This window comes from Gigantopelta aegis, chromosome 15, assembly GCF_016097555.1.
Source record: "Gigantopelta aegis isolate Gae_Host chromosome 15, Gae_host_genome, whole genome shotgun sequence".
NCBI lineage: Eukaryota > Metazoa > Mollusca > Gastropoda > Neomphalida > Peltospiridae > Gigantopelta > Gigantopelta aegis.
Genome location: NC_054713.1, coordinates 3,778,456 through 3,806,120, shown reverse-complemented (window position 1 = coordinate 3,806,120; position 27,665 = coordinate 3,778,456). Strand labels below are relative to the sequence as shown.

Genomic DNA, 27,665 nt, shown 5'->3' with positions numbered 1-27,665 from the left:
ACATGTAGCACCTTTATCTCACAGTTTACACAATCGGCTCTTAAGTTGATCACAATCAAATGACCTTTTTTATACTGAAAACATGTTGACTATAAATACCCAAATATGAATTAAAACCCCCACAATTTAGTTAAAACATCATCTAACGTTACAAAATAGATTGTTTATTCTCTTAACATACATGTATGGGCTATTTTCATAAAAAGGGGAAAATAACCGTAAAGAATTTTAAAAAAGAAAGAAATGTTTTTCATGTCTTTAATAGTAAAATCTAAAGCAGCAGGGTTTCTAGATTATGGTAGCCCCACTCCCATGGCTAGTGATATTCAGTATTGGGCTAGTAAATAACCTTGTGAAATGATTCATTTACATATTTTGTAAATATGAATATTCTGCCCAATCTAAGGATATTTAAGCTCTATTTAGGTGACATATGCAGTGTTCGAGATTAACGGTATCCCGATATCCCGGGGATATCAGAATTTAATTTTGGATACCAGACTTGAAGAACCCAGTATCCCACGGGGATACCATATAATACTAAATTCTCAGGTGGGATACCAGATTTTGAAATGTTAGTATCCAACTGGGATACTGCCCAAAACTTTTAATCTCGAACACTGATATATATCTGATTATTACTATTAGTAAAATTGTATTTATTTAAAGTAGGGCTAGTGAATTTTTAATCATGGCTAGTACATTTTTAAAATCACTGATCCCACGGCTTGTGGATTTTTATAAAATTCTAGAGGCCCTGAAAGCAGTATGTTCAGTGGTGCATAATTTCAAGTAGCAAAACTAGATACATGTATGTATAATTTTTTTTAATGTACATACAGATTTTTTTTGTGCTTCTCAAGCTTCGAAATTCACGATGGCTCCACCGCATTTACCATACTGCCTCGTGCCTTTGCTGTAATGCCTAAAAATGTCCTGTTACTTTACAGCTATAAATAACCGTGCCCTTTTAAATATCTGCCCTGGTGTCTCTTTTGTGTACATGTGTTTAGTTTTTTTAAAACTTGACAAGCGTTTAACCATAACTGGCGAATCACGGGGGGGGGGGGGGAGGAGAGAGAGAGAGAGAGAGAGAGAGAGAGAGAGAGAGAGAGAGAGAGAGAGAGAGAGAGAGAGAGAGAGAGAGAGAGAGAGAGAGTTTGTTTATTAAAATTATTCCCACGTATCTGTGTGTACTGATACTAATGTCATAAAATGATTTGCCTGTCAAACATGATGAACTAATCAAACAAATTACGAATCACAGGGCTCGAAGTTAATGGTGGCGGTCGTTGAGATATAAATTGCCTATTTCAATGGTGAAATGTATATTCCTGGTGTACATTATCTGCCAATATTTAAGATTTGCACATTTAAAAAATGTCTACATATAACAAGATAGCCTTTCAGTCAGGTTTATTTGCTGCAAATGTCACTTTAAAAAAAAAAATTGTCATAAGCAGGCTCAAAATTGCCGTCGGTGGACTGTTTTATCCATGGCAATTCTTTTAAAAATTGCCGTGGAACACAAATTCTTAAGTTCGAGCCCTGAATCACGGGGGGCGGGGGGAAAGGAGAGATTGCTTATTAAAATTATTCCCACGTATCTGTATGTACTGATACTAATGTTATAAAATGATTTACCTGTCATATAAGGTGAACTAGTCAAACAAATTACACTAAGATATGTGATATTTTATTGAATACGAAGACAAAATAACAGTCCTGTGATTGCCGTCCATTGTAGGACTGTATATTTTCAGGAATGGGAAATGTGATCAACATCAAGTGGCAAATGAAATCAAGACCCAAACCTTGATTGACAAATTTTTTATTATTCTGGTAATGACAAAGTTTATCACATTTCTTTCATATGGATTTGCTAAGTTTTTACATTTAAAACACACTGTCAACATACTATGAACATAAACACTGGGCCCACTGACAAGGATGAAAATCAGAACGACCGTGCACCAGGTGAATGATTTACCACTGGACTATATGTCAGTCTATATATTGTAGGCAACAGACATGTACTCTACCAAACTGGTAGTGAGGGATCTTTTACATGTATGTACCTTCCCATTAAGACAGGACAGTACATACCAGTACTACAACCTTTGATGTACCAGTTAGTATGTACAGGAAATAAATGATCACCATGTAGCACTGTTGTAACGAACAACACCCAATCAAGTGCTGGAGACGAGAGGTCCTCTACGACACACTCTGGTGGCCAAACGAGCCATACCTGAGACGGAAACTCCATCTCACACAAAACCCCTCCATTCCCTTTAGTTGAAAACAGAGAAGCAGCCTAACACAGCAGCCAAAGGTCTGTGTTCATGTACCTATAAGCACAATGCATGTCCGAGAGCAGGGACCTCTTGCTGGTACTACCCTGTAGACTTAAGCACATGTTTTTTTTGACTAAACAATGGGAGACACACCTGGGATGTTAACAGTGTGAGAATAGACAGACATGTTATTCTCCCATTATGAACATAATTACAACTATTATTATTATTATCATTATTGTTATGTTCTGCCCTGCAGACGAATCTGATTGCTGAGAAAACATATAATTATGTATATAATATATATACATGCACAACTTTTTCGATTTTTTGCCTACATTGTAATTTTAATCAACAATATTAACTGATCTAAAATATGATAAAAATTAGAAAAAATCCACAAAAATAATACTTAGCAATTCAAATATGAACTTTATATTATGTATTTATAAAACATTTAAGTGCATATATGTGAGTAAAATGATAAACTTACAGTACACTCTCAACATGGTGTTTGTCAAAAATTAATCCAGTAGTCAAAAGGTTACTGAGAAAATGCTGTTTGGACTTGACACTAGATGAGAAGCACTGTTGTGGAACCAGGGAGCATTTGGTTTTTAAAATTTGAAATCCGGCTCAATGTGGATTTAATTTCCTGTTTATTGGTCCAAAATGATTCACAACCTGACAGTTCTAAATGTTTATGACTTTTTCAGTTGGTTCTTCAGAGATTTTTCTTTCATTCTTTATTTAAATCTAGCCTCTCCCCCTGCAGAAAGATGCATGCCAGATGACCTGTAATTCTTGAGGATTTATTGATGTAATTCTTGATGTATGTATGTATGTATGTATGTATGTATGTGTGTGTGTGTATATATATATATATATATATATATATATATACTCTTCAAAAAATGAAACGCAAAAGGGTACAAATGGGTTATAACTCCGATTTTATGTTTCCTACCGGTTCATGCTTTGTGAATATAAGGTCATTGCATGTCCCAAACACATTCCCACGGTTACATTCGATAAAACGCAGCTACTGTACAATAAAGTTCCAAAATGTGAATATTCGCAAAAACGCAGCCACGTGCAAACCATGTCACCACTGCACGTGCGTTGTCTGCACATGCAACATGAACACCGACAGTATAAAAGTGCAGGGTGTTCGCTTGCCTGGCCTCTGTATCTGGCCGACAGTTGACAATCCAGGACATGCCACGTCTCAGTGAACCGCAGAGAAACAATGCCATCGGCCGACTAGACGCAGGCGAATCCAGAACGGCCGTTGCCAGGGCATTCCATGTGTCCCCAAGCACCATCTCCAGACTGTGGGACTGTTACCAGCAACATGGATCAACACGTGACCTCCCTAGATCCGGTCGACCACGGGTCACTACCCCCGGGCAGGACCGCTACATCCGGGTACGCCACCTTCGGGAACGATTGACTACTGCCACCTCCACAGCCGCAGCAATACCAGGTTTGCGCAGGATATCCGACCAGACCGTACGGAACCGCCTACGTGAGGTAGGAATTCGTGCCAGACGTCCAGTTCGAGGTGTCATCTTAACACCACAACACCGTCGACTCCGACTGCAGTGGTGCCAGATTCATCGACAATGGCCTCAACTGCGATGGAGACAGGTGTGGTTCAGTGACGAGTCCCGATTTCTGCTCCGACGTCATGATGGAAGATGTCGCGTGTTAGGCGTCGTGGTGAACGTTATGCGGCAAACTGCGTGCAGGAAGTGGACAGATTCGGCGGGGGTAGTGTCATGGTGTGGGCAGCCATCTCACACACTGGCAGAACTGACCTGGTCCACGTGCAGGGCAACCTGAATGCACAGGGCTACATTGACCAGATCCTCCGGCCACACATCGTTCCAGTTATGGCCAACGCCAACGCAGTGTTCCAACATGACAACGCCAGGCCTCACACAGCACGTCTCACAACGGCTTTCCTACAGAACAACAACATTAATGTCCTTCCTTGGCCATCGATATCACCGGATTTGAACCCAATTGAGCATCTATGGGACGAGTTGGACCGACGCCTCCGACAGCGATGCCCGAGCTGGCAGCATGGCCGAGTGGGCCACCATCCCCCAGGACGTCATCCGTACTCTGGTTGCTTCAATGGGCAGGCGGTGCCAGGCAGTTGTCAACACACGCGGAGGCCACACCCGGTATTGACTCCAGATGACCTTGACCTTGGTGGTGTGTCCTATCACTTACTCACAATGGACTAGAGTGAATTGTGAACAATCCTGCAACATTTGGTAATTATCGGACTCACCATTCAATAATTAAATCAATTCTCCAAATGTTACGACAATGTGGTTTTGCGTTTCTTCTTTTGAAGAGTATATATATATATATATATATATATTTGACACACATTGCTCAAGTTCTTATTCAAGTTATTGACAACTTTCAAAAGTTACTTGCTGTGCATTTTGGATTGTTTCTTTCCTGCCTCTGGAGATTAAAACAGCCAGTTATGATCATGTAAACAATGTACTAAATTGAAAGAGCCAACAAAATACATTGTATGTTACACAAAAAGAGACAGGCATATGCAATGTGTGAATAAATAAATAAATAAACCTGTTCCCAAGGTCTTTGGATTTTAAATAGTCATTTTTGGGGGATTAAATCTTTCTCAAATTCAATTTATATTATTATTATATATTTTTTTTTTTAATAAATCAGCTCTCTGAATGTCATTAGATGTTTCCTTTTCTTAAAGTTCTTTATATATTTGACTCCTAAATTGACTTTTAGCCCTTTTACTCAAATTGCTTGAATTGACAGGTACACTGTATTTAAAAAAAAAAAAGAGAGAAAAAAGAGAGAGAAAAAAGTTTCATTCACGATTTATTCTCACATGCATTATCATCAAGTTTAATTCATTTCTGAGTAAGTGAAATATCAGCTGATATTTTCAGTGGAAAATGAAACCAATGTGTTGTCAGACCCGTCACCCCGAATTTTTATTGTCATGGACTGATGGAGTATTTCTTGCAGTTTTTTTGATTTTTTTGTTGTTGACACGTTTAATAAATAAACATGAATAAACTAGGAAGTTCTAAGAGTAAAGAATGGAAACGAAGATGACTAAGGCAAAAAGAGACCCCCCAAAAAGGAAGAAAAAAAAAGATGTACTTAGAATTTTTGACATTTAATGCTGTTTAAAGGGGCTCTATCAAAATTACCTAATAATGGCAATTTCACACCAAAAATATTAATTGAGTTTTGTTTTAAAATGTAAAAATTATACCTTGATTGATGTTATGTATGCTCATAAAAGATTATAACCAAATAATTTCATAAACAATGTACATGTACTAGCAGTAAAAAATCCAAAAAAAATCTTGGAAATCTACATTTACGTATGTACAGTAGGTGACCAATGAAAAATGCATAATGTCACAATTATCACATATGCAGTTTGCACATAATGTTTATCCACAATTCTTTGACAATGAAGAATTAAGTTTCTGTTTTGATGGCTTCTTGTACCTAACATACAAGTAGATTTTTGTTAATGTTTTGTTTTTTGTTTTGACAGAGAAACTAGTTTACATATAATATACAAACCTGTATACATATTAAATGATATTACACATCATATATATAGCATAAAATTAAAATATTCATATTCTTGAATTAATTATGCAGATTATGTGTGAAATTAAAAGATTTGTAGCTATATATGTAGTTATATATTACAAATAAAGGTAATAATTGCAAAAATAGAACACAAGCTTGCAACTTAGTACATACATTGTTTGTTGTATTTTCCACGATTCATATTGAACACCCAGGGGTGTATCCATCAATGATTTCCACTTTCATATGTGAAAATGTCACGGCAACAAGGTGATATCCACTGAAGTTAACAAATAAACAAAATATATGTAACAGATAATAAGTTACTTACTTTTAATCTTTCAGCAGCCAAGCGACTTCTGAATATTCTTTGCATGGTTATAGCGGCCCGACGTCGACATCTCATCTCTATCACCATTTTTCTTGCGAGGTAACCACGAGCCATGCTCTGCACCATTATTATCTCTTGTCGGACCTTGCAGAAGTGTTTTCGCTGCAAATATTGTCGGACAGACGCCTGGATGCAAACAGCAGCTGCATTTCGCTTGACATCTGTCCTTCGCTGCAGCATCTCTCGTCGGAGAGCGTTTAACAAAACGTACACCCGAATGTTTCTCTGCAGCAGTTTTACAGCCTGCAGTTTTCTTCGATATCGACACCGAGACAGAAATCCCCTGACCACTGACTGGACACGCACGACTGCACCACGGGTTGTCTGAAACCTGACTCTCTGCTTCCGCATCCGGAAATACGACTGAATCACAGCCGCTGCCTGTTCGCGTCTTTTGGCTTCAACGATCTTCCACCTTCTGAAAGCAGTCTGCAAGATGACAACAGATGATTTCACTTGCAGAAATTTGCGTCTTGCCATAACTGCACTCTGATGTGCCCTAAACCGTGCCTGGATTGCTTTTGAAGCACTTAAAAGTTTCAGGTATTTTCTTCTTTGTAAGAAGGTCTGTACCGAAGCTTGAATGAGCAGAAGCTTTCTGCGGAGATCAAGGTATCTCTTCCGAGCTATATATGTCCTAAACGAAGCCTGAATGGTAACTGCAGCACCAACCTGCATGAGAAAGCACCGTCTCTCGCGCCTGGATATACGATGAGCCCTATACAGTCTCTGACACAACAACACAGCACCACGGAGCTTTACAAAGAGGATTCTCTGTCGGTGAGACTTGTAAGCAGATTGTATTTTGACAGCAGCTATCTGCATTTTTCGCAATCGACTTCTCGCAAGAAAGCCTCTGCAGAATTTCTGAATGACAGCAGCAGCAGACTTCTGTTGAAGATACAGCATTTGCTGCTTTCTCCCTGTTCTGTGGCATCTGTAAACCTTCTGCATTGTTAACGTGGTCAACCTCAGCTGAAGGTAAGACTTTCTGACTGCATACATCCTGTATATGGTTTGAATCTGCAGTGCAGCCTTCCGTTGCTCTGTAATCATCTTCCGTACCAGATACGACCGGTAGGCTGCTTGAACAGTTCTGGCCGATTCTCTTTTAGCTAGAAACTGCTGTCGTGCTTTCCGGACAATTAGAAACGATCGGTACTTTTGCTGAATTGTTACCGCAGCACTCTTTCTGCTGCTGAACCATACACGAGCCTGGTGCATGCGTACGTATGACTGCAGGACTATCACAGAACGTCTCACCTTCAAAAACTCTTTCCTTGCAAGGTAACCTCTGATGAGAGACTGAATCTTTTTAGCAGCAAGGTTCTTTCTTAAGCTGCGTCGACGGAGCATGCCTCTGACAGCACGCTGTAGTTTCAAACAAGCATCCCTTTGACGGAGGAACACAACTCTTTGGTGTCCAGCAAGTCGTCTCTGTCTATACAGACTCTGTATGGAAACAGCTGCTTTCTTGAGGCTGCAGAATTCTTGCCTCATCTTACGCATTCTCACAAAGGACTGTAGCTTTAACACAGCAGCTCTCATCTTGCTATAACGTTTCGAGTGTATTCGTCTTCTCATGTGCGACTGCAGACTGACAACTGCACGTCTTAAGGCTAGATATGAGGTTCTGGCGGCCAGAGCAGACATGTGTTGTCGGAATCTCATCTGAATAATGCACGCAGCTGCCAGGACTCTTCTGTAGTCTTGTCTCTGCTGATGCATTCTAACGTATGACTGAATTAAGACCACAGCTCTCCTCTTGGCCACAAATTCTCTCCGACACCTGGAGCTCCTCACAAAGGCCTGAATCTTGATAAGCTTGTTTCGAATCAACAGATAACTCTCCTGGGTTTCCTTGCCCTCTAGGTGAGCTCGGAGTCTTGTCTGTAACACACAGACAGCCTTTTTCATCCTTTGATAATGGCTCTGAGCAAGCCACCTACGAACATAACTTTGAAGGATGACAACACTTTTTTTCACGGTAAAATAACGCTTTCTAGCAGCAAAGGCCCTCCAGTTCTTTTGAATTAGCATGGCTGCCTGGTGCATACGACAGACAGTTCTTCTTGCTTGACGGCCCGCCAATAGTGCTCGGAACCTTTGCTGAATGATCTCGGCAGATCTCGTTTGTATTTTGTGCTGTTTACGCAGCACGTGATCTCTGTACTGTCTCTGAATGACAACAGCTGCCCGCCTCTTCCTGGAGTACATCTGACAAGTGTGACATCCACGCCACCAGCTCTGGATCACGATAGCGTTACAGTTCAACTTGGCCTTTTCTCTCTCAGATGCTTTTGAGAGTAAGAACTTTCGAATGTGCTTTTGCAAAACAACTGCTGCTCTTTTTTGCTCCAAGAAGCGTTTTCTTGCAATCAACATTGCAAAGTTCTTTTGCAAAACTAGAGCAGCTCTACATGTTCTGTGATAATTCCTTCTTGCTTGCTTCAGCCTCCACATCCTCTGGACAACCACAGCTGCCGTCGTCTTCTGTAACAGTTCAGCTTGGCAGTGCTTCTTCTCCAAGAAACTGCGCACGTGATGTTGCAGCACAATTACTGCTGCAATAGTTTTCAAGAACCTTCTTCTTGCGATGAACCCTCTAACGTGGGACTGCACAATGACTGTTGCTTTTCGTAATGCTGTGAAATCCTGTCTGACCTTATACCCTCGCCAGCATGACTGCAGCCTCAACACAGCATTCCTAACCTTTTCAGACTTTACCTGCTCTTGATTTCTCCACCACCGTTGGATACAAAGACTGGCTGCAGTACGTTCCTTCTCTTCCTCGTTTTTCCCAATTCTCAGCCTGTAGTTCCTGTACGCCCTCTTGATGATGACGACGGCAAGTCTCGTAGCGTGGTATCGAACCTGACATTTGTACCGCCTGAAGTTTTTCTGCATGAACACTGCACTGCGTTTTAGAGCTACGTATTTCCGTCTTACGACCATGCCCCTGGTATGAGCTTGAAGCTTACATACAGCCGTACGGGTAAGCAGGTATTCAGTTCTCGTGGACTGTCCAGCCATTTTCGCCCTGTACCTCTGCTGCATCTTCAGGGTCGATTCCTTCAGCTTCGTGAAGTCCTGTCTACTTTTCTTCATTCGGGAGCATTTTTGAGCAACCAAAGCAGCTTTTCTAAGATTGCAGAAGTATTTTCTATCTTTAAATCCTCGCCAGTGCCGCTGAATGCAGACTGCAGCTTCCAACTGTTTTGAATGCCTTTTGGCAAGATGTGCACGAAGTGCCCTTTGAAGAGTCAGTGTGGACGTTCGTAAAGTAACAAATCCTTTCCGTGTATTTGCGGTCTTTGTGTAGCCTCGATAGAAGGTCTGAATTTTTTCTGCTGCTGCATTTTTCTTCTTGATGTCTCGTCTGACTAGGTAACCCCGAAAGGCTGCTTGGATTGTGAAAACAGCTTTTCGTTTTTGTGCATAGCGTCTTCTGGCAACACAGCCCTTCAGAACCGTCTGCAACAAAGAAATAAAAGTTTAAGTCATGTCTGGAAACTGTTTCATTCTAATTCAACACATATATATATATATATATGTAATAACAAATCTCAATGGATCTCTATATAAATCTGAGGTAATAAACCAGCATTTTACTGGCCACAGAGTTTTGAAGTCGAAATATGTCATAACTTAAAGGGACATTCCGGAGTTTGCTGTAATTTTAAAAATATTATTGACTAACATAGATTTTTTAACGATTGTAATTACATATCAAATATATTTTTCTGCATAAAATATTAGTGGCTGTATATTAAACATGTTTCTGATCATTCTACTATTTGTACTAGGTTAAATTTTATTTTATTCCCCCCACCCAATTTTTTTTCGTGCGTACAAAATTATTTGAAGACAAAATCCAGTATGGGCTTCTTACAAATATTAAGACGACCAGAAACACATTGATATTCTAAACAAGAAAATATATTTAATATGTAAGTTTAATCGTAGAAAGAAAAAAAAAATTGGAAACATTTTACAATGCAGCAAACTCAGGCTTGTCCCTTTAAGCAAACAAACGTGTATAGAATTTGTTTGAAGTGGAATATATTCAACAAAAAGCATGAATTCACTATTACAGAATATAAATAGAGTGATACCCATCTAAACCAGACACCCACGGGACCAGGTAAAAAGTCTTGTTTTAAGGGATATCCGGTGTACATAGAGAGATTCTTTTCAGCACTGATATCTAAAAAGTGACTGTGAAAAACATCTGGTTTTGATGACATTCCAGTTTACAGGAGGTCTGGTGGGTTTCACTGTATTTCATAAGATAATAAGTGGACTGGTGTTGACTTCTGGACTGTAGAAAGTTGGAAGTCCCACCTGTATCTTCACTGCGGCCTGACTCATCTCCTTGTTTTGTTCGGCCATCCTGAGAAGAGCGGTTCGCTGCCGAGCCTGATGTCGTTTCCATGCAGTCTGGATTAAAGCCGCAGCCCGTTTCTCTCGTTCCAGTTTTTTGTGCTTCAAGAACTGTCTCGCAGCTGTCTGTAATGTCTTGGCAGCTTTGTCTTCTTTCTAATAATAAATACAACAATCTGATTTAGTATTGTAATGACATAAAATTCAGACCTCGACATGAAAGAAAACTGAGGGGAGAGATTAATATTATGGGAAGCCTTTTAAGATATGCTAAGGGGAGCTAAAAATGACTCTCCTTGAATTAATCTCAGGGGAGGGATGGGGACCTAGAGTGAAAGTTCCCCATTAAGCGGCGAGGTCTGAAAATTATTGTTTTCATGGCTGAAATTTCTTTTTCATGCTTTGAATTTTAGTCATTATAAAAAGAACATTTGTTCCCCCACATTATAGTTTAAATTATGGCTATTAAGTGTGTTAACGTTAACATAATGTAATTGCAACACAGGCTACTCTTACAAACCAGTTAAAGTTTTCAAATAGCACTGTTGTTAATAAAAATAAAAATAAATATGTTCCCCAATGTTATATATACATGTATATACGGGAAGCAATGCCATTTTATTTCTTTTACGCATAGATATTTTTTTCGTTTTCTTTGCCGTTTCAAATCCACGTCACAAACCTGGCGAACTCTGAGAGCTCTTCTCAAACAGAGCCTCCTCCATGCGAGCTGGATGACACGCGCCGCACGCGACTCGTGTCGGATGTCGAGCAGTCGGCTACAGAGGTACGTCACGTACGTGATCACCACCTTCTCGTCCGGGATTGTGTTCGACATGTTCGTCGACTTCAGCATCAGCGGGACGCCGCCCAGCTCAGACATCTTCTCGTACAGCAGTTTGAAATTCTTTCTTTCATTGTCGAGCAGCGACTCAAACAAGCCTGGGTCCTCCGGCACTGAAAGCACACAACTTGACGTGCGACTCACTGATGACAATTGATATTGAATTAAATTCAAGGACCAAAAAGGACCATGTCAAAGTAACATGTATCCAAATTCAAAATATAAAATAAATGGAATGTCTAAATAAATGTATAATATACAACAGGGTTTTTATAACCTACATGTATGTTTCTAGATTGATAATCGGCATCAGTCCCAACCTTTGGAGATGTCGTTTTTTATTCCCAATTTTGGACTAAAAAATTCCAATCTGAATGTAAATAATTTGTTTGTTTAAAAAATTTATGATATAAAGAAATATTTTGATAATGATACGTAATACATGTACATTGTACTTGACCTTTGGAGATGTCGTTTTTTATTCCCAATTTTGGACTAAAAAATTCCAATCTGAATGTAAATAATTTGTTTGTTTAAAAAATTTATGATATAAAGAAATATTTTGATAATGATACGTAATACACGTACATTGTACTTGACAAACACCCCTTCCCTCACCAATGACATTTCATAACGCAAAATAGATATATTAATATAATTAAATTTTCTTTGCGTCTATACACTTTACGGCAATCTGATTGGTCCAGAGGTGCTTACTTTTTTTTCGTTCATATCTCGATAAACCAAAAAAAATTAAGCCACGCCTACTACGCCCCTCCCCACTGACTCGCATTACTTTTGTGCAACAAGCCGGATTATTCTGGCAATCATATTTAGATATTTTGAAGAAAACACACGTGAAAGCTACGAAAAATGTATACGATAAATTAATGGAAAATGCTACAGCAGAGTAGACATATGGATCTATACGCATTGATTAAAAAAAACACAACAAAAAAACCTCTTCGCTAATCAATCACCGGCCTCGATGGCGTCGTGGCAGGCCATCGGTCTACAGGCTGGTAGGTACTGGGTTCGGATCCCAGTCGAGGCATGGAATTTTTAATCCAGATACCGACTCCAAACCCTGAGTGAGTGCTCCGCAAGGCTCAATGGGTAGGTGTAAACCACTTGCACCGACCAGTGATCCATAACTGGTTCAACAAAGGCCATGGTTTGTGCTATCCTGCCTGTGGGAAGCGCAAATAAAAGATCCCTTGCTGCCTGTCATAAAAGAGTAGCTTATGTGGCGACAGCGGGTTTCCTCTAAAAAAATATGTGTGGTCCTTAACCATATGTCTGACGCCATATAACCGTAAATAAAATGTGCTGAGTGCGTCGTTAAATAAAACACTTCTTTCTTTCTTCGCTAATCATGACATGAGTCTGGGTCGTTGTAGGAAACTCCACGCCTGGTAACTTACTTGTAAGCGATGTTCAACAGCTGTTGGCGAAAATTAAACGGTTCCACCGACAGCATAAATGTTAGACACGTTCCCTTCATTCCCTTTCATAAAATATAAACTAAACACGAATTGAATTGAATTGATGTTTAACGACACCCCAGCACAAATAATACATCGGCTATTGGGTGTCATACAATGGTAAAAAAAAAAAAAAAAAAAAGTTAGGTTAAAAACAAGGTATAGAGCTGTGCGGTGGTACATGAAATTTGAAATGTTAAGTCAAAGACAGTGTAAAGAGCTGTACAAAATAATACATATCACATTTGTTATAAAGGTAAAATTCATGTTACAAATCAAATATTACACAAAAGTAAATATAAATTTGGAATAAAATCCAGTTTCTTTTAAAAACTTTAGTACAAGTTCAGGGTGGAATCTAAAGAATTCCACCACATCCCTTGCTTCGAATATATCGTTTCTAGTCTGGATCAGATTATTACACTCCACCAAAATATGGTGCACCGTCAGTATACACTGACAATGCTCACACTGAGGTGGAGGATCCTTCTTGAGAATAAATGAATGGGTAATGTAAGTATGTCCGATGCGAGCACGACACAAGACTATTTCATCCCTTCTGCACCGCCTATAGGAGGACTGCCACTCTCTCAGGACTGGCTTAACAGAATGAAGCTTGTTCGCGACCGCACCGTTCCAATCATCTTGCCAAGTAGAAAAGATATAATTATTTACGTGATGTTTGAGATCACTATAGGGAATACCAGCATTGGTACGTGGCAAAGTCAAAACAGACTTGGCAGCACAATCTGCCTTTTCATTGCCTCTGATGCCAACATGACTGGGTACCCAACAAAACACAATATTCTTATTGTTAATAGATAAAAAGACACACTTTCGTATCAGCATCCCAATTAAGGGATGTTCCAGCTTCATATATTGTAAAGACTGGAGACACGAAAGTGAGTCGGTATAGATTATAAATTTAGAGGAGCTAGAGTTTTTGATTTTCTCTAGGGCTTTAATAATTGCCCAAGTTTCGGCACTAAATATAGATGCCAAATCAGGCAATCTCATAGAGATTATTTTGTCTGATGGAAAAACTGTGGCACAAGCCACAGAATTCCCATCCCGTGACCCATCCGTGTAAATAGGGATGTAGTCACAGTATTTCTCTTTTATTTCCATAAAATATTGGTTTTAAATAATTGGATCCGTGCGATCTTTCTTCAGATGCACGAGATCCAACACAATTTTAGGTGGTTTTATGCACCAAGGTGGCAAAACAAAATATGAAGGTGTTTCCAAAATGTCTGAAAGATCAATGTTGCAAGCAGATAAAAGCTGCCTAATGCAAAGACCAAATGTGCAGATTGCATTTGGCTTCGCATCAAACAAGTTCATAAATCGGTTGTCAAAGATAGCGTTATGGGTGGGGTGTTTTGGCATTGACTTTATCTTGGTAGCATACTGCAGACACAGCTTTGCACGTCTAGCACCCAAACTAGGTTCGTGTGCATCGACGTACAAACTTTCCACAGGAGATGTTCTGAAAGCACCAAGACAAAGCCTAAGTCCCTGGTTGTGTATGGGATCAAGCATCTGCAAGTAAGTCTTGCGTGCCGACCCATACACAATAGAGCCGTAATCTAGTTTAGATCTAATCAAAGATCAATACAGTCGGAGCATAACCTTACGGTCTGCTCCCCACTCTGTGCTGGCAATAACTTTGAGAATATTTAGGGCCTTTAGCCCTTTCTTTTTAACATATTTTAAATGACGTATGAAAGATAGCTTCCTGTCAAATATAATTCCCAGAAATTTGGTCTCCTCGACCACGGGAATCGGGCTTTTGTCCAGAAACAGCTGAGGGTCTAGGTGGTGACCTCTTTTCTGGCAGAAGTGCATACAGACCGTTTTTGACTTTGAGAATCGAAAGCCATTGTCAGTTGTCCATTGTTGAAGCTTATTCAAACAAAGCTGCAACTGACGCTCAATGATACTCATATTGGACGACCTGTAACAAATCTGAAAATCGTCAACGTATAGTGAGCAATCGACACCAGGTTTTAAACACTGGGTGATGCTGTTAATTTTAATTAAGAATAGGGTAACCGACAGGATGCTACCTTGGGGCACCCCCATGTCTTGTGAGTGGGAATCTGAAAACGTGGATCCCACTCGCACTTTAAAAATTCTATCTTTTAAAAAGTTAGAAAATAAAATTTGGAAGAAGACCTCGTAGGCCCATGCCATGGAGGTCTTTTAAAATCCCATACTTCCATGTGGTATCGTAGGCCTTTTCCAAATCAAAAAACACTGAAACCAGGTGTTGATTATTGACGAAGGCCTCGCGACAAAACGTTTCAAATCGAACGAGATGATCAACCGTACCTCGACTGGATCTGAACCCACATTGCACGTTAGTAAGCAATTTGTGGGACTCGAGAAACCAGACAAGTCTACGATTGATCATTCGTTCCATAGTTTTGCAGATGCAGCTTGTGAGAGCGATGGGGCGGTTACTGGTAGGGTCATTTCCTTCCAATATAACTAAATGATCCGTAAAAATGCACAGCAGCTAGAGGAAATGACGTCATTTACAAAAAAATCACCTGATTCAAATAATAGTGAATGAACGTTCGTATTTTTACGCGACGTAAGTATCAATGAAGTTTACACAAACAATACTACAGGCGTATTTAAAGCTGAACAAAATAAATTCAGTTATGTATTGTTAAAGTATGCATATAAATTTAATTATAAGATTTGACCGCAATTATTTTTTGGTTCATGCAAGTATGAACCGAAAAAACGACGTGCACACTTTTGTATGATTCCTCTATGCAGGATCATACAGTGTGCACATCGTTTTTTCGGTTCATACTTGCGTGAACCAAAAAATAATTGCGGTCAAATCTTAATTGAATAAATACAATTATATGATTGTATAGTATTACTCTGTTAAATTCTAACTTAGTTTAATAAGATGTTTTTGAAATGAAACTGAACATTCTTCCCTTTTTTTGGTAAAACGACAGTAAAATTGCCAAAGTCAAAGCCAAGGGCGTCAATTCAAGACAGTGGACAGTCGGTTTATCGTAGTAGCACATGCTATGGGCCCCGCGGTGATGTGTACATTTATTTTCCCCAGGTAATTCCCCCCCCCCCTCTCCCCGAGGGGGTACAAAATATATATTCTGGGAATTATTTGTGCTACAGGCCAAGCAGATCATTAAACCGGCTCTGAGTGGACTAGAATAAGGTGTGACTGATGAAATGTGCTGGTATGTAGAAAGCCAGCTCAAAAACAGATTTCACTCAATTTATCGTTCTTGACATAAAATCAATTCATCTTGAATTACCCAAATCTATATAATATATACATTTAAGTATTACAATTATGTAAGTTTTAACATCTTTCAGAACAAAACAATTTTTATAATTTTCATTTGCACTAAGGACTTAAAACATTTTTCTCTCTTGTTTATTTAGCTAAATGTTTGTTTTCCAAGAAATTCATTATCTCTATAAGCAGATGTGTCTTCACAGAATAATGTTCAAGGTAACAAATAGAAGGTCAGTGATAAACAGGAGTAAAACACTTGAGCATAGACTTGAAGTCACATGTTGTATTGCATGTACCTTTTGTAATACTGAACTGACTAAACACATACATACATGTGCTCTGTTTTTAAATGATAATAATTGTAAACTTGTATGAAACATTGTTCAGCACCTAAATTACTGTCACCATCTGGAATGTCACCAAACAAACACACTCATAAATAAGAATACAAAACAGGATAACCGATCTTTAAATTCGAGCAAAAACTATAGAGATATACTGGATCTCTTTTTCAATTTTCTTTTCTATTTGAGTTGGTATGGGTTTAAACCTCGGTTTTCTTTAACACAAACCGTTATTATTCAACAAAAAACACTCTAGTTTTAATTTTAGCTTTGAAGTTAAATTCCATGGTGTTAATTGGAGGGCTAGTTGAATTTGAGAAGGGCCAGTAAGATTTTTCTCCTACTGGCCCTGCGGGCGACTTTGGTTTTCATGTTAATTTTCAACACTGTAACTCAGTATAAGATAAATGTTGAACCAACTAATCACTGCAGGCTACTGACCTTTAAAACAGAAAAGTGGACAGATTCTTTCAAGGGGGCATAGACCGGTGTTGTGTATGTGAAAAATAAAACAAAACCAATTTCTAATGACCAAACAATACTGTTATCAGGGATGCAAAAAGTAGTCACTCGAGAGCCAAATGGGAGTAAAAATTCTGATGGACGAGTTAAAAAATGTAACCACCAGTCTGACAAGCGATCGCTTTCTCGACTGACTAATAGACAATGGAAACAAATAAGAGCCAGTCAAAGGTCAATACTGTCTAGATCAGAAATCCGCAGAGGTAGAATCAAAACCCGAAGAACAGAAACCCGCAGAAGTATAAACACTGGGGTTAAAGTAGCTTCTTGGAGGTGCGCTGAAACCATGGTTTTAGGTTGACGATAAAAAACACTGCTCAGATAAAATTAGGGTGCGCTAGTGTGCTCAAGCACGATCGCACATTTCAGATGTGAATGACTGATAGAAAAAAATATTTCACTAGCTTGCTGGACCAGAAGCGACTTAAATGTACTAGCCCGCCAGCCTATAAAACTATATTACTGTTTAGCAATATTGTAATATACACCGTCTCCACCTCAAATTATATATTATTAAGTGCCCTTGGTAAGTGATCAACATCACATGGCAAACGAAATCAAGCCCCATATTTTGACTGACAAATCAATAATAATAAAAAAATATTGTGATATAACTTTTTTCAAATAAATGTAATTCATATACATGTAGATTTACAAAATTCAAGTGACATCCCGCAAGTATTTAACAGAATAATCTATCCCAAACACACCGGCAACATACTTTCAGCCATTTTTTTAAAAAGTAAATGCAAATGTTGACTGTTGCTACCATTGGAAAAGTAATACCTATATATAATTTAATTATTATTTTATTTAATTTTTTCACAAATATAAGTACAACTATAAAGCAAGTGTAATTCTCTAATGGAACTATGTAACAAGTTTCCTCTCTATGACTACAATGTATATGTCAAAATTACCAAATGTTTGACATCCAATAGCCAATGATTTGTGTTTTTTCTCATTCCAACCAGTGTACCACACTTTCCATCTTTATTTTCTTCAAAACGCCTTATTACATGTAACTGAAATGATAATTACCATGGCCCTGTTTTTCGAAGCGATCTTAGCATAACTACCACATGCATTTAAGGCAATCTTAGCTCTAAAAATTGATTCATAAAACTTGGGGACCTGGTCTTAATGTTCTTTTGCTTTACAAAATTTTGAAAAACAAATAGAACAAAACCTAAACACAAAAACAAAAATATTTTCCCTTTTCCTAGTTACGAACAGACAAAATGAAGGAGAAAAACAATGTGTTGTTACAACAATCTGAATTCAAAGTCAAACAATCCTACTTTCGTTGTTTGTGCTTCGTTTACCTGTACCGTCGGTGAAACTAGTGTCATCATCCTGACTGACACTGACCTCATCGGTCATTTTGGTCTGCAGATCTTCCAGCCGCTGAGTGTAGGTCTGACCAGTGGTAAGTTGAATCTCGTCCAGTGGTAGAAGGCTTGGGTGATAGTGGTGCACCAAGCAGCACAAAGCGCGTCCATCTGAGAATGATACCGTGAAGTTCTCAATCTGAAACACACCAAAAACAAATCCCAACAATAACAGGGATGTGAGACCCATTTTTCTTTTTTTAAACCTAAATACATGCAGACCTCAAAATAACAGATAAAATATGGCCTGCTGTTATTATTTTTTTTTAAATAGGTAAAAAAAAAAATATGGCTAGCGGGAAATAAGATAACATAGGGTGAGGGGAAGGACTTCTGAAATGTATTTTAGAGCATTAATGGCGCAGGCCCTATATTAGCCCTTGGAAATTAACAAACCTGCAACACAAATTTAGATAAGGTTATAACAGAGATAAACTAAAGTCTGTGATGTTTAAACGGTAAAATATTGTCTAAAATAACTGGAGCTTATCTCAATAACTATTACTTCTCAGACGAAAACGTACGTTTTTAGAATTATGAAAAACACCTGGATGACCAGAACCACCTCAGGTGTATGAAAACTAATATTCTAAATTATAAAATGTAAGTACTTATAATTGTAATTGTCAAAAACGGCTTTAATTTAGTTTTAAAAGTTTAATACTGTAAAATATGTTGTAGTGTTTAAAAACTAGGTTATGTCACTTTAAGGAATTAAAATATAACAGAATCGAGAGCTAAACGGCAGATGAGATAATCGTACATACACTTGCGATTTTTTAATGGTTTTAACCACTGGATTTCAACTTCACCTGCTGGGCCTACAAAACGAACGGCTTTTCACTTTTGGCAGGTCACTATTTCTAGCCCTGACGTAAGCTGAAAACTATATACCATCAGGGGTGGGAATTGGTGAACTATAAAAAAGAGAAATCTAGAGGGGTCCGGGGGCAAGGACGATTAAAATGCGAGGAAACGCAATGTTCCATGAGAGGAAAACCGCAGATCCGAGGAGAATTCCCACCCCTGACCATATAAAACTACAGGTAATTTTCCCCACTGATTTTGAGGTGAAATGTTCTGAGGTCAGCTTGTTTGTACTGAATTTAGGCACACCTTTTATCACCTCAGCTGTGGAGCTATCTGAAGCCCTGACCAAAACAAAAAAGAGAAAGAGAGAAAAAAAATCATGTAATCTTACAAATGTAATAGATGCTATTTTAGAAAAGAAAACAAAAAGCCAAAATGATGTTTAAAAAACGGAAAGAAAAAAAAAATATATAACGGTCATTTATAGCATTGAATAGATTAAATTTTGCCTACAAGTGAAAATTGAATGCATCCCCCCCCCCCCCCCCCCCCCCCCACCAAAAAAAGAAATCCAGTTGAAATCAAATTAAAAGCTGAAAAATCATATCCAGGAATTACATGTACATGTATATACAGGCTTCTCCATCTGAAAATATCAAAAAACCAATTACACTGTCCTCCTAATAACAATTAGGAGAACGGTTCTTGAAATTCATAAAATAAATTTCCTTTATAATGAAACAATAGAAACTGAGTGCGAAACACTCGATTTTCTTCATTCAGGTGAGAATGAGGCGAATGCTAGCCACTGCCCCACCCGTTATGGAGAGGACTGACACACCACTTTTATTAACCCTCTCAGATGTCTTAGAGTGACAGACCATAGTTTTTAAAACTGTACAGCATATTTTTTACTATTAGAAGCACTTTTTGATAATTGAAATCAGACATTTGTTTAATTGCCAGATTTTATTTGTTTAAAAGTGTTTCTAATTCTACAAACTGCATTTTTTTATATTTTAAACAAGCATTCTGAGAGTACATACTGCTAAACAATACATGCCTCCTTCTGGGCCCAATACATTTGTGTTATCTCCTAAGTTCAAGGGCCATAACTGTGCCACAAATGGGTAAATCACCATGAAAGTCAAACAAAAGAAAGTACATAATAAACCTATAAAAATTTCAGCTCAAAATCTCGAGGCATATTGCAGATAAAAAGAGTCTGGAATTTTTCTTCTTCATATTTTCTAATTTCAAGCGACATAACTCTGTCAAAAATGGGTAAATCGTCATGAAAATCAAAGTTGATCTGTAAAAGCATGATAAAGCTATATATACATGTATCCTATAACTTACCCATGATATCCATGTCATAAACTTGTGTGATAATTTAGTGTATTACCCTCTCCAAAACAGAAATAAAATGAATTATTTAACATTTCACTATCAATAAAATCATAGAAACATACAGAAATATACAGGTGCGTGGCTGTTTTGTCAACAGTGTTTTTTTCTTTCATGTCTTTTTTTTTCCAAAAAAGATTTGAGAGTTGGTACTTTTTCCAAATTGCACTCATTATCTCTTTAAAAATAGCATAACCATTCGAAGATAGAAGTCGACTCAGCCAACATTTTAGCCACTTTTGATTAGCCCCTTTTTTTTTTTAAACTAGCCATGACTAATTTGGCTAACGTCTAATAAACATATAGTAAAATCTCCCAAATTATATGGGATTTTTTTTTTTTTTTAATATAAGAATAATGAATACTCCATCTTAAATGTCATATTAGACTGTTAACTCTTATTTCATTGAGCATCTCACATGGTTTTTCTAAAATAAATTTTGAATGTCATTATTTATCCTACAGTAATTTCGGCTTTTACTGCTGTTGATGAATTCTCCCGCCGATTAGTGGATAATCTTATAATAATGACTCTTCCATTGTGTTATTACAAGATTTTAAACAACAAAGTGCATAATTTTTATTATTCGCAAAGTTTTAGAGGTGTTGGTTTATTTTTTTTTGGAGGGAAGATTCGTTCTTCACAAATAGTTGGTCAAAAGCCCATATTGCCGGCGTTTAAGACACGCCAATGACGAACAGTTTCAAACAATATTATTCTTAATATCTGCCATGCATACTATCACATATCACTTTATTTCATACATTTTTAATGATAATTAACTGTATTATACAGAGGATATACCAATTTTCATTATCGAAAACATCGCGTGACTGACATAATTTTGCCATTGTGAGTATGTTGGGTAGTGAATAGTAGACTGTTTAAAATACTTTTGTGTGTACATACAGCTGGCGAAATGTGGTTTTTCAAAATTTATATATTAATATTAATAATAATAATAATAATAATAATAAAGATAAAAAAATAAAAAAATAAAAAAAAACCACAAATATATTCAGTTCTTTGGGTACCGAATAATGAATACCTATCGCGGATAGCCTGCACCGAATACATGAGTGAATTGTTGCAGCTCTATCCCCGACATAGTGCTTAAATCTGGAACTGCAGAAAAAATTTGAGGATTTGTTTCAGATCACTATAATGTAAACCGGATAATCTGCATGTGCGTATTAATTTCACCATGTTCGCGCCCAACCTCAATTCGCGAAATGGATATGCACGCATTATTTCCCAGTACTTAGGTGGTGTCTGATTTTCTATAAACTAGTAAACTATGAAGAAAAAAAAAATACAGCCATAATAATTATCTTTCAAAACAACAAAATACAGTCATAATAATTATCTGTCAATTTATTGATGTAACAGACATGTTTCGTTTTGCCAATCATGACCACTAATGTCTGTTTACTAACATTTGTCCTGAATTGCTAGACAGTACATGTAATTACTGAACAATCTTACTGTCCCAATATTAAACCGGTTTACAGAATAAAACATTTTAATATACAAGAACAGTCTAGAGGTTTATCTTATTTCGGATCAAATGGCTGGTTAAGACATTAAACTAGGTCAGTCACAAACACTATACAAACAAGGGTCACAGACCGGTATTCAGTTTAATTAATTTTTCTATTTTTCACATCTTTCCTGCGTCATTGGCCATTGTTTGCAACTAACATAACCCATCCCACAATGTGCAGCCAAACATTAGTCAACGTAGAAACAGAAATTGCACAAATGTTTCAATGATTATGAATTCCAGTTGGATACAATAACATGTAAATTGCACAAAACAAAAAAGAAAAGAAAACCCCCCAAACAAAACAACAAACTATTAAATAAATTCTTACGTTCTAAATAATAGTAACAATTATATATTAAAAACAACAACAACCCAGAACAAAAATGATTATACAATATTTAAAACAAAACCCAAAACCAACAACCACCCCCCCCCCCCCCCCTCCCTTACAATATGCATGTCCTGAATTGCTAGACAGTACATGTAATTACTGAACAATCTTACTGTTGCAATATTAAACCGGTTTACAGAATAAAACATTTTAATATACAAGAACATTCTAGAGGTTTTTCTTATTTCGGATCAAATGGCTGGTTAAGACATTAAACTAGGTCAGTCACAAACACTATACAAACAAGGGTCACAGACCGGCATTCAGTTTAATTAATTTTTCCTGTGTCATTGACCATTGCTTGCAACTAACATAACCCATCCCACAATGAGCAGCCAAACATTACTGAACGTAGAAACAGAAATTGCACAAATGTTTCAATGACTATGAATTCCAGTTGGATACAAGAACATGTAAATTGCACAAAACAAAAAAGAAAAGAAAACCCCCCAAACAAAACAACAAACTATTAAATACATTCTTACATTCTAAATAATAGTAACAATTATATATTAAAAACAACAACAACCCAGAACAAAAATGATTATACAATATTTAAAACAAAACCCAAAACCAACACTCCCCCCCCCCCCCCCCTTACAATATGCATTCTGAGAGAACTGCTAAAGCACTGCCAGTTCCCTACAAGACCCAACAAATTGTTCTATCTTCCAAGTTCAAGGGCCATAACTGTGTGAAAATGGGTAAATCGCCATGGAAGTTAAACTTGATCTGTAACAGTGCATGATACATGGTTTATACAGGCATTCACCTATAAAATTAAAGGCATTTTCAAAGCTGCCAAAACCATTTTCAAGGCTACCTACAGCAAAACATATATATATATATATATATATATATATATATATATATATATATATTCAAAGACAAATGAATTAAAACTTTATAATATATACATGTGTATCACCTTTACTAGACCTAATATTTTTTATTATAAAAACAACACACCGCCCTAACCCAATCATACTTCAATAACCACTTGCGGTTAAAAATAGTTTTTCTCATTATTCAATACTGATATGTAGCCTATTTTAGAAACTGGTAAAACTGGCTTCCTAAAGAACTACCTGTTGATCAACTAAGTGAAATCAACCAATTAGCTCCATTTTGATGAACCATCCTAAATTATGCGTCAAAATTACCTTCAAGAAATTATGTAACATTTTCTATTAGCTTTAATCCGATGGGATATTTGCAAATTCAACAGCACCAACCAAAACCAACTCTTGCCAGCTACAGACCCTGGTCGGGCCGCTTGTACACCCTTGCACATTCCAGTGTGGATGAACCCTCTCCCACTCACCCCAAACCTTTTCCTGTCTTGGGCGAAGGAGCAGGCAAAAGTCAACCCCCCCTCTCCCATGACAGGTGTGTGCTACAACAGCTTGTTCTGGATGTGCACGTTAAACCTATGACCTGACCTGGCTTCTTTAGTTGCCGCCATTTGCATTCAGGGTCTGCATTTTATGGTACGGAAATTACTGTCTAAGGGAAATAACTCTTTAGCTCATACTGTTCAACACAAATTCAATAGTCATTTTCAAAGTAAATTTTCCGTGGCTAGGAGCTGTTCAATCATGGATTTGATAAATTAAAAAAATATTCACTTTTAAAAAACTCCAACAAACGTCACTATATACAATTATTATTTATATTCAAGGGCTTTTCAAGACAAAACTACTAATTTCAAGGTCTTTTCAAGGCTATTTTCAATTTCAAGGCCTTTTCAAAGCAACATCTAAAAAATCTTGAGATATTGAAGAAAAAAAAAACAGAGGTCAGGAAAACATATTTTCGTACCTCCTAACTCCAAGGGTGATAACTGTCAAATATGGGTAAACTGTGATGAAAGTCAAACCTCATCAGTAACAGTACATGATAAAGCTACATAAAAAATTCCAGACAGACAGTGATGAAACTTATAGTCCCCTTCGGTTGGACTGACAGGGAACTAAAGATATACTCACCTTCACACCGTAATGAAGGCAGACAACTCTGCACCATTGTAGAAGCAAAGACAGCCTTTCATTTTCCATACATAGATCAGTTTCTCCAGAATCTCGCCGGGCTATAACAAACATTATAAACAGAAATATTACTAAGAAAACACTGTTAACAAAATATATTATATTCAACCTCAAATACTAGTATATGATGTGCACCCTTGAAAGGTACAGATGATTTTTTTCTTTCTTATATATCACAGGGAGACCAGTTTCAGTGAGCATAATCATCCAGGTCTACAACATATAGATATTTATAACAGCATATTATTAAAACATCTTCCAAGCGACAAGGGCGATGCAGACGGTACGGCAGGCCCATGGCCATACCACTTTTCAAAGAGGTATGGCATGGCTGTACCACGTTTTTGTTCATATTTGCTGTATCGGTGAAAATGTTCTTCACAGGTGAATTTGAAAGGAGAGTCTGACAACCTCAAGCCGTACCACTATTTTTACACTACGCCGCCCGATTCCCTCTAGAACACATTACTGGATAAAATCCACTATATAATCATTAATGACCAAAATCAAAGGAAAACTAGCTTTCACGTTTGTAGTAAAACTGGCAATCATTTCAATTTAATAGCAAATAACAAAACCATAAACGTTTTTCTTTTTCTTTTAAAATGTAAATAGTTCAGAATATTGAATACTGTTTGCCGATCAATACATTATTTGTCGGCTGATAGTACAGGAGCATTAGGTCAAAATTATATGGGCAGCTGGAAAAAATATATAGAGAAAGCTGAATTTTTCAGTGAAGGTTTATTGATGCTTCCAGAGTCACAATCCGCAAACATTCCAAAAATTCTGCCTAAGCTAATCGCAGGAGGGAAGAAAATAAAGATGGCCACCACTATCATTATGCGTTTACCTATGTTTGGAACTAAACTGAATACAGTGCCATTTTAATACCATTTTTCAGGGATTTAGAATACAGGAAACTCATTTATACCATAACCTAATGCCTTAGAGTGTTAATTCCTTACAAAGACTATGTATTTAAATTTAAAGGGACACTTACGTCACCACCATGGCTAGTTTTTCCTTATTTTAAATTAATTTATTACTCGCCAACAGGTATACCCAGAGGTTTCTTATCTAGGCTGTAGAACTATACTTTTAGCTGAATATTATTAAGGAAAGATTGCTGGGGTAATTAGTAAGACTTGGTGGCGAGTTCTTGAAATGATTTCCGACCACTTAGGGTTATGACGTAAGTGCCCCGTTAATGTATATCATGATTTAAGTCTGATTTAAAATCATCAATGCAACACCAATCACTAATTATAATTAAAATATGAATTAATTAAGTATCAACTTTAAAGTGTGTCACGGTAATAACATGATTATATGCTTGAATAATAGCATATATGGCTGCTTTCTCAACAATTTTATTGATCAGTGTCTTCACCATCAAGTGGACAGGAGTTTGTACAAGTCTGTCCGGCACATATGGAGCACATAGGTGTACAATCGAGGCCTGCTTTACGGCATTTGCATCTCTTGCCGCATACTGTTTTACAATCACAAGATATGATGAACAATACCTGTTCTGGTGCAATGGGTCTATGAGTCAAAATGATGGTGAGCATTCCATCTTTTAGCTCCCAACCCCATTCAGTTGGATTCAAGTGAGCAACATTACCAAGCCACTCTTGAACTGTGAAATAGGCTCGGTATGAGTGGTACTTCACTGCTGCAGAAGTAGGTGGGAGGATCTGAAGTTGGAATATGCTGGATGTCTTGCTCATTTTTTGCATATACTGCACATACCTCAATTTATCAAGTGCAGTTACTGACTGTTTGGCATTGTATAACTTCAGCAGGAACAGTTCTCCCACCCTGGCGATTTCATCGGCACTGGCATTACTCTGCTTAAATACATCAAGCATGTTCCAGTCCCCTTTGCCTAACACGTCAATAGCCTTCTTTTTGCCAATGCCGTACATCGCTGATGTGATATCACACCTAGTAATGGCATGTGCTATCAAAATATGTTGCCAAGTTTGTGGTGCCATTTTCTGTTGGATGCTCTTTATATTATAAACTGACTCTCGTGAGTACTGCATGTAGATGTTGTCTGTGGTTGCCCTATCAATCAGCATGACCAGCAGATCTGTGTCTTTGCCAACAAGCACCACTGGTCGTGCATTAGTATCAGCAAAATCCAGTGCTGTGCTACAAATTAAGTAGTCAGCATCAGCCTGACTTTGGCAGCAAGCAACACCGTCAGAGATAAGTCTTTCCTTCAGCTGTTCAATTAACTGTGACTTGTTAGTACGATTTGCTAGAACTGAATGTTGATTGTTGGGGACTGGTGTATTTGGATCAAATATTATATCTGCAGAAGTATTTTTTACAGAGCGACGATTCTGTTCTGCAACTTTTGTGGACATACTAAGATCAGTCTAACCATCAAAGCAGATTGTGCAATCTCTGCCATAATTTTGTAGCACATGTTTTACATAGGTGTCACACATATCATCATATGTGCATTCAACTGGCCATGTTACACTCTGCAACATATGTCCTCCATCCACCACATAGTAAGAGTTCTCAAGACTATTTCCTGATACTGGCACAACAGGAGCTTTCAGGTGTTTGGCAAGAACACTTTTGGTGTTTTTGCACATCATACCCTTTTGAAACAGTGCAGGTGGCTGTTTGCTGAACTCATGTTTGAGATGATTTTCCATATCAGATGGCTTTCGTATCACACAGGTAACCCGCATAAAGAGTAGTCTTGGATCGACTTCAACATCTTGGCCACGAACAGTGGCAGTATTGGTGGCTGCCCCAATGGATATGACGCTGTCATTTCGTTTGAGTTTGACATCAGAGTAGTTTTGTCCTGTTACACGTGCAGCTGCTTCTATACCTAACTCTACTGCACAATCTGCATTGGAACATTTAGGGG

At 37.7% G+C, this 27,665-nt stretch overlaps 1 protein-coding gene across 1 annotated transcript in view; it reads right to left on the bottom strand.

Annotated features, from left to right (window-relative positions):
• The window catches only part of LOC121389970 (abnormal spindle-like microcephaly-associated protein homolog), a 73,542-nt gene that overhangs the window by 25,143 nt on the left and 20,734 nt on the right, over positions 1 to 27,665 (bottom strand). The window contains exons 13-17 of the mRNA XM_041521653.1: positions 24,707 to 24,807; positions 18,498 to 18,702; positions 11,372 to 11,646; positions 10,651 to 10,845; positions 6,247 to 9,780 (exon numbers count right to left, since the gene is read on the bottom strand). Coding sequence (XP_041377587.1) covers positions 6,247 to 9,780; positions 10,651 to 10,845; positions 11,372 to 11,646; positions 18,498 to 18,702; positions 24,707 to 24,807 — 4,310 coding nt within the window. The remainder of the gene's footprint in view (positions 1 to 6,246; positions 9,781 to 10,650; positions 10,846 to 11,371; positions 11,647 to 18,497; positions 18,703 to 24,706; positions 24,808 to 27,665) is intronic.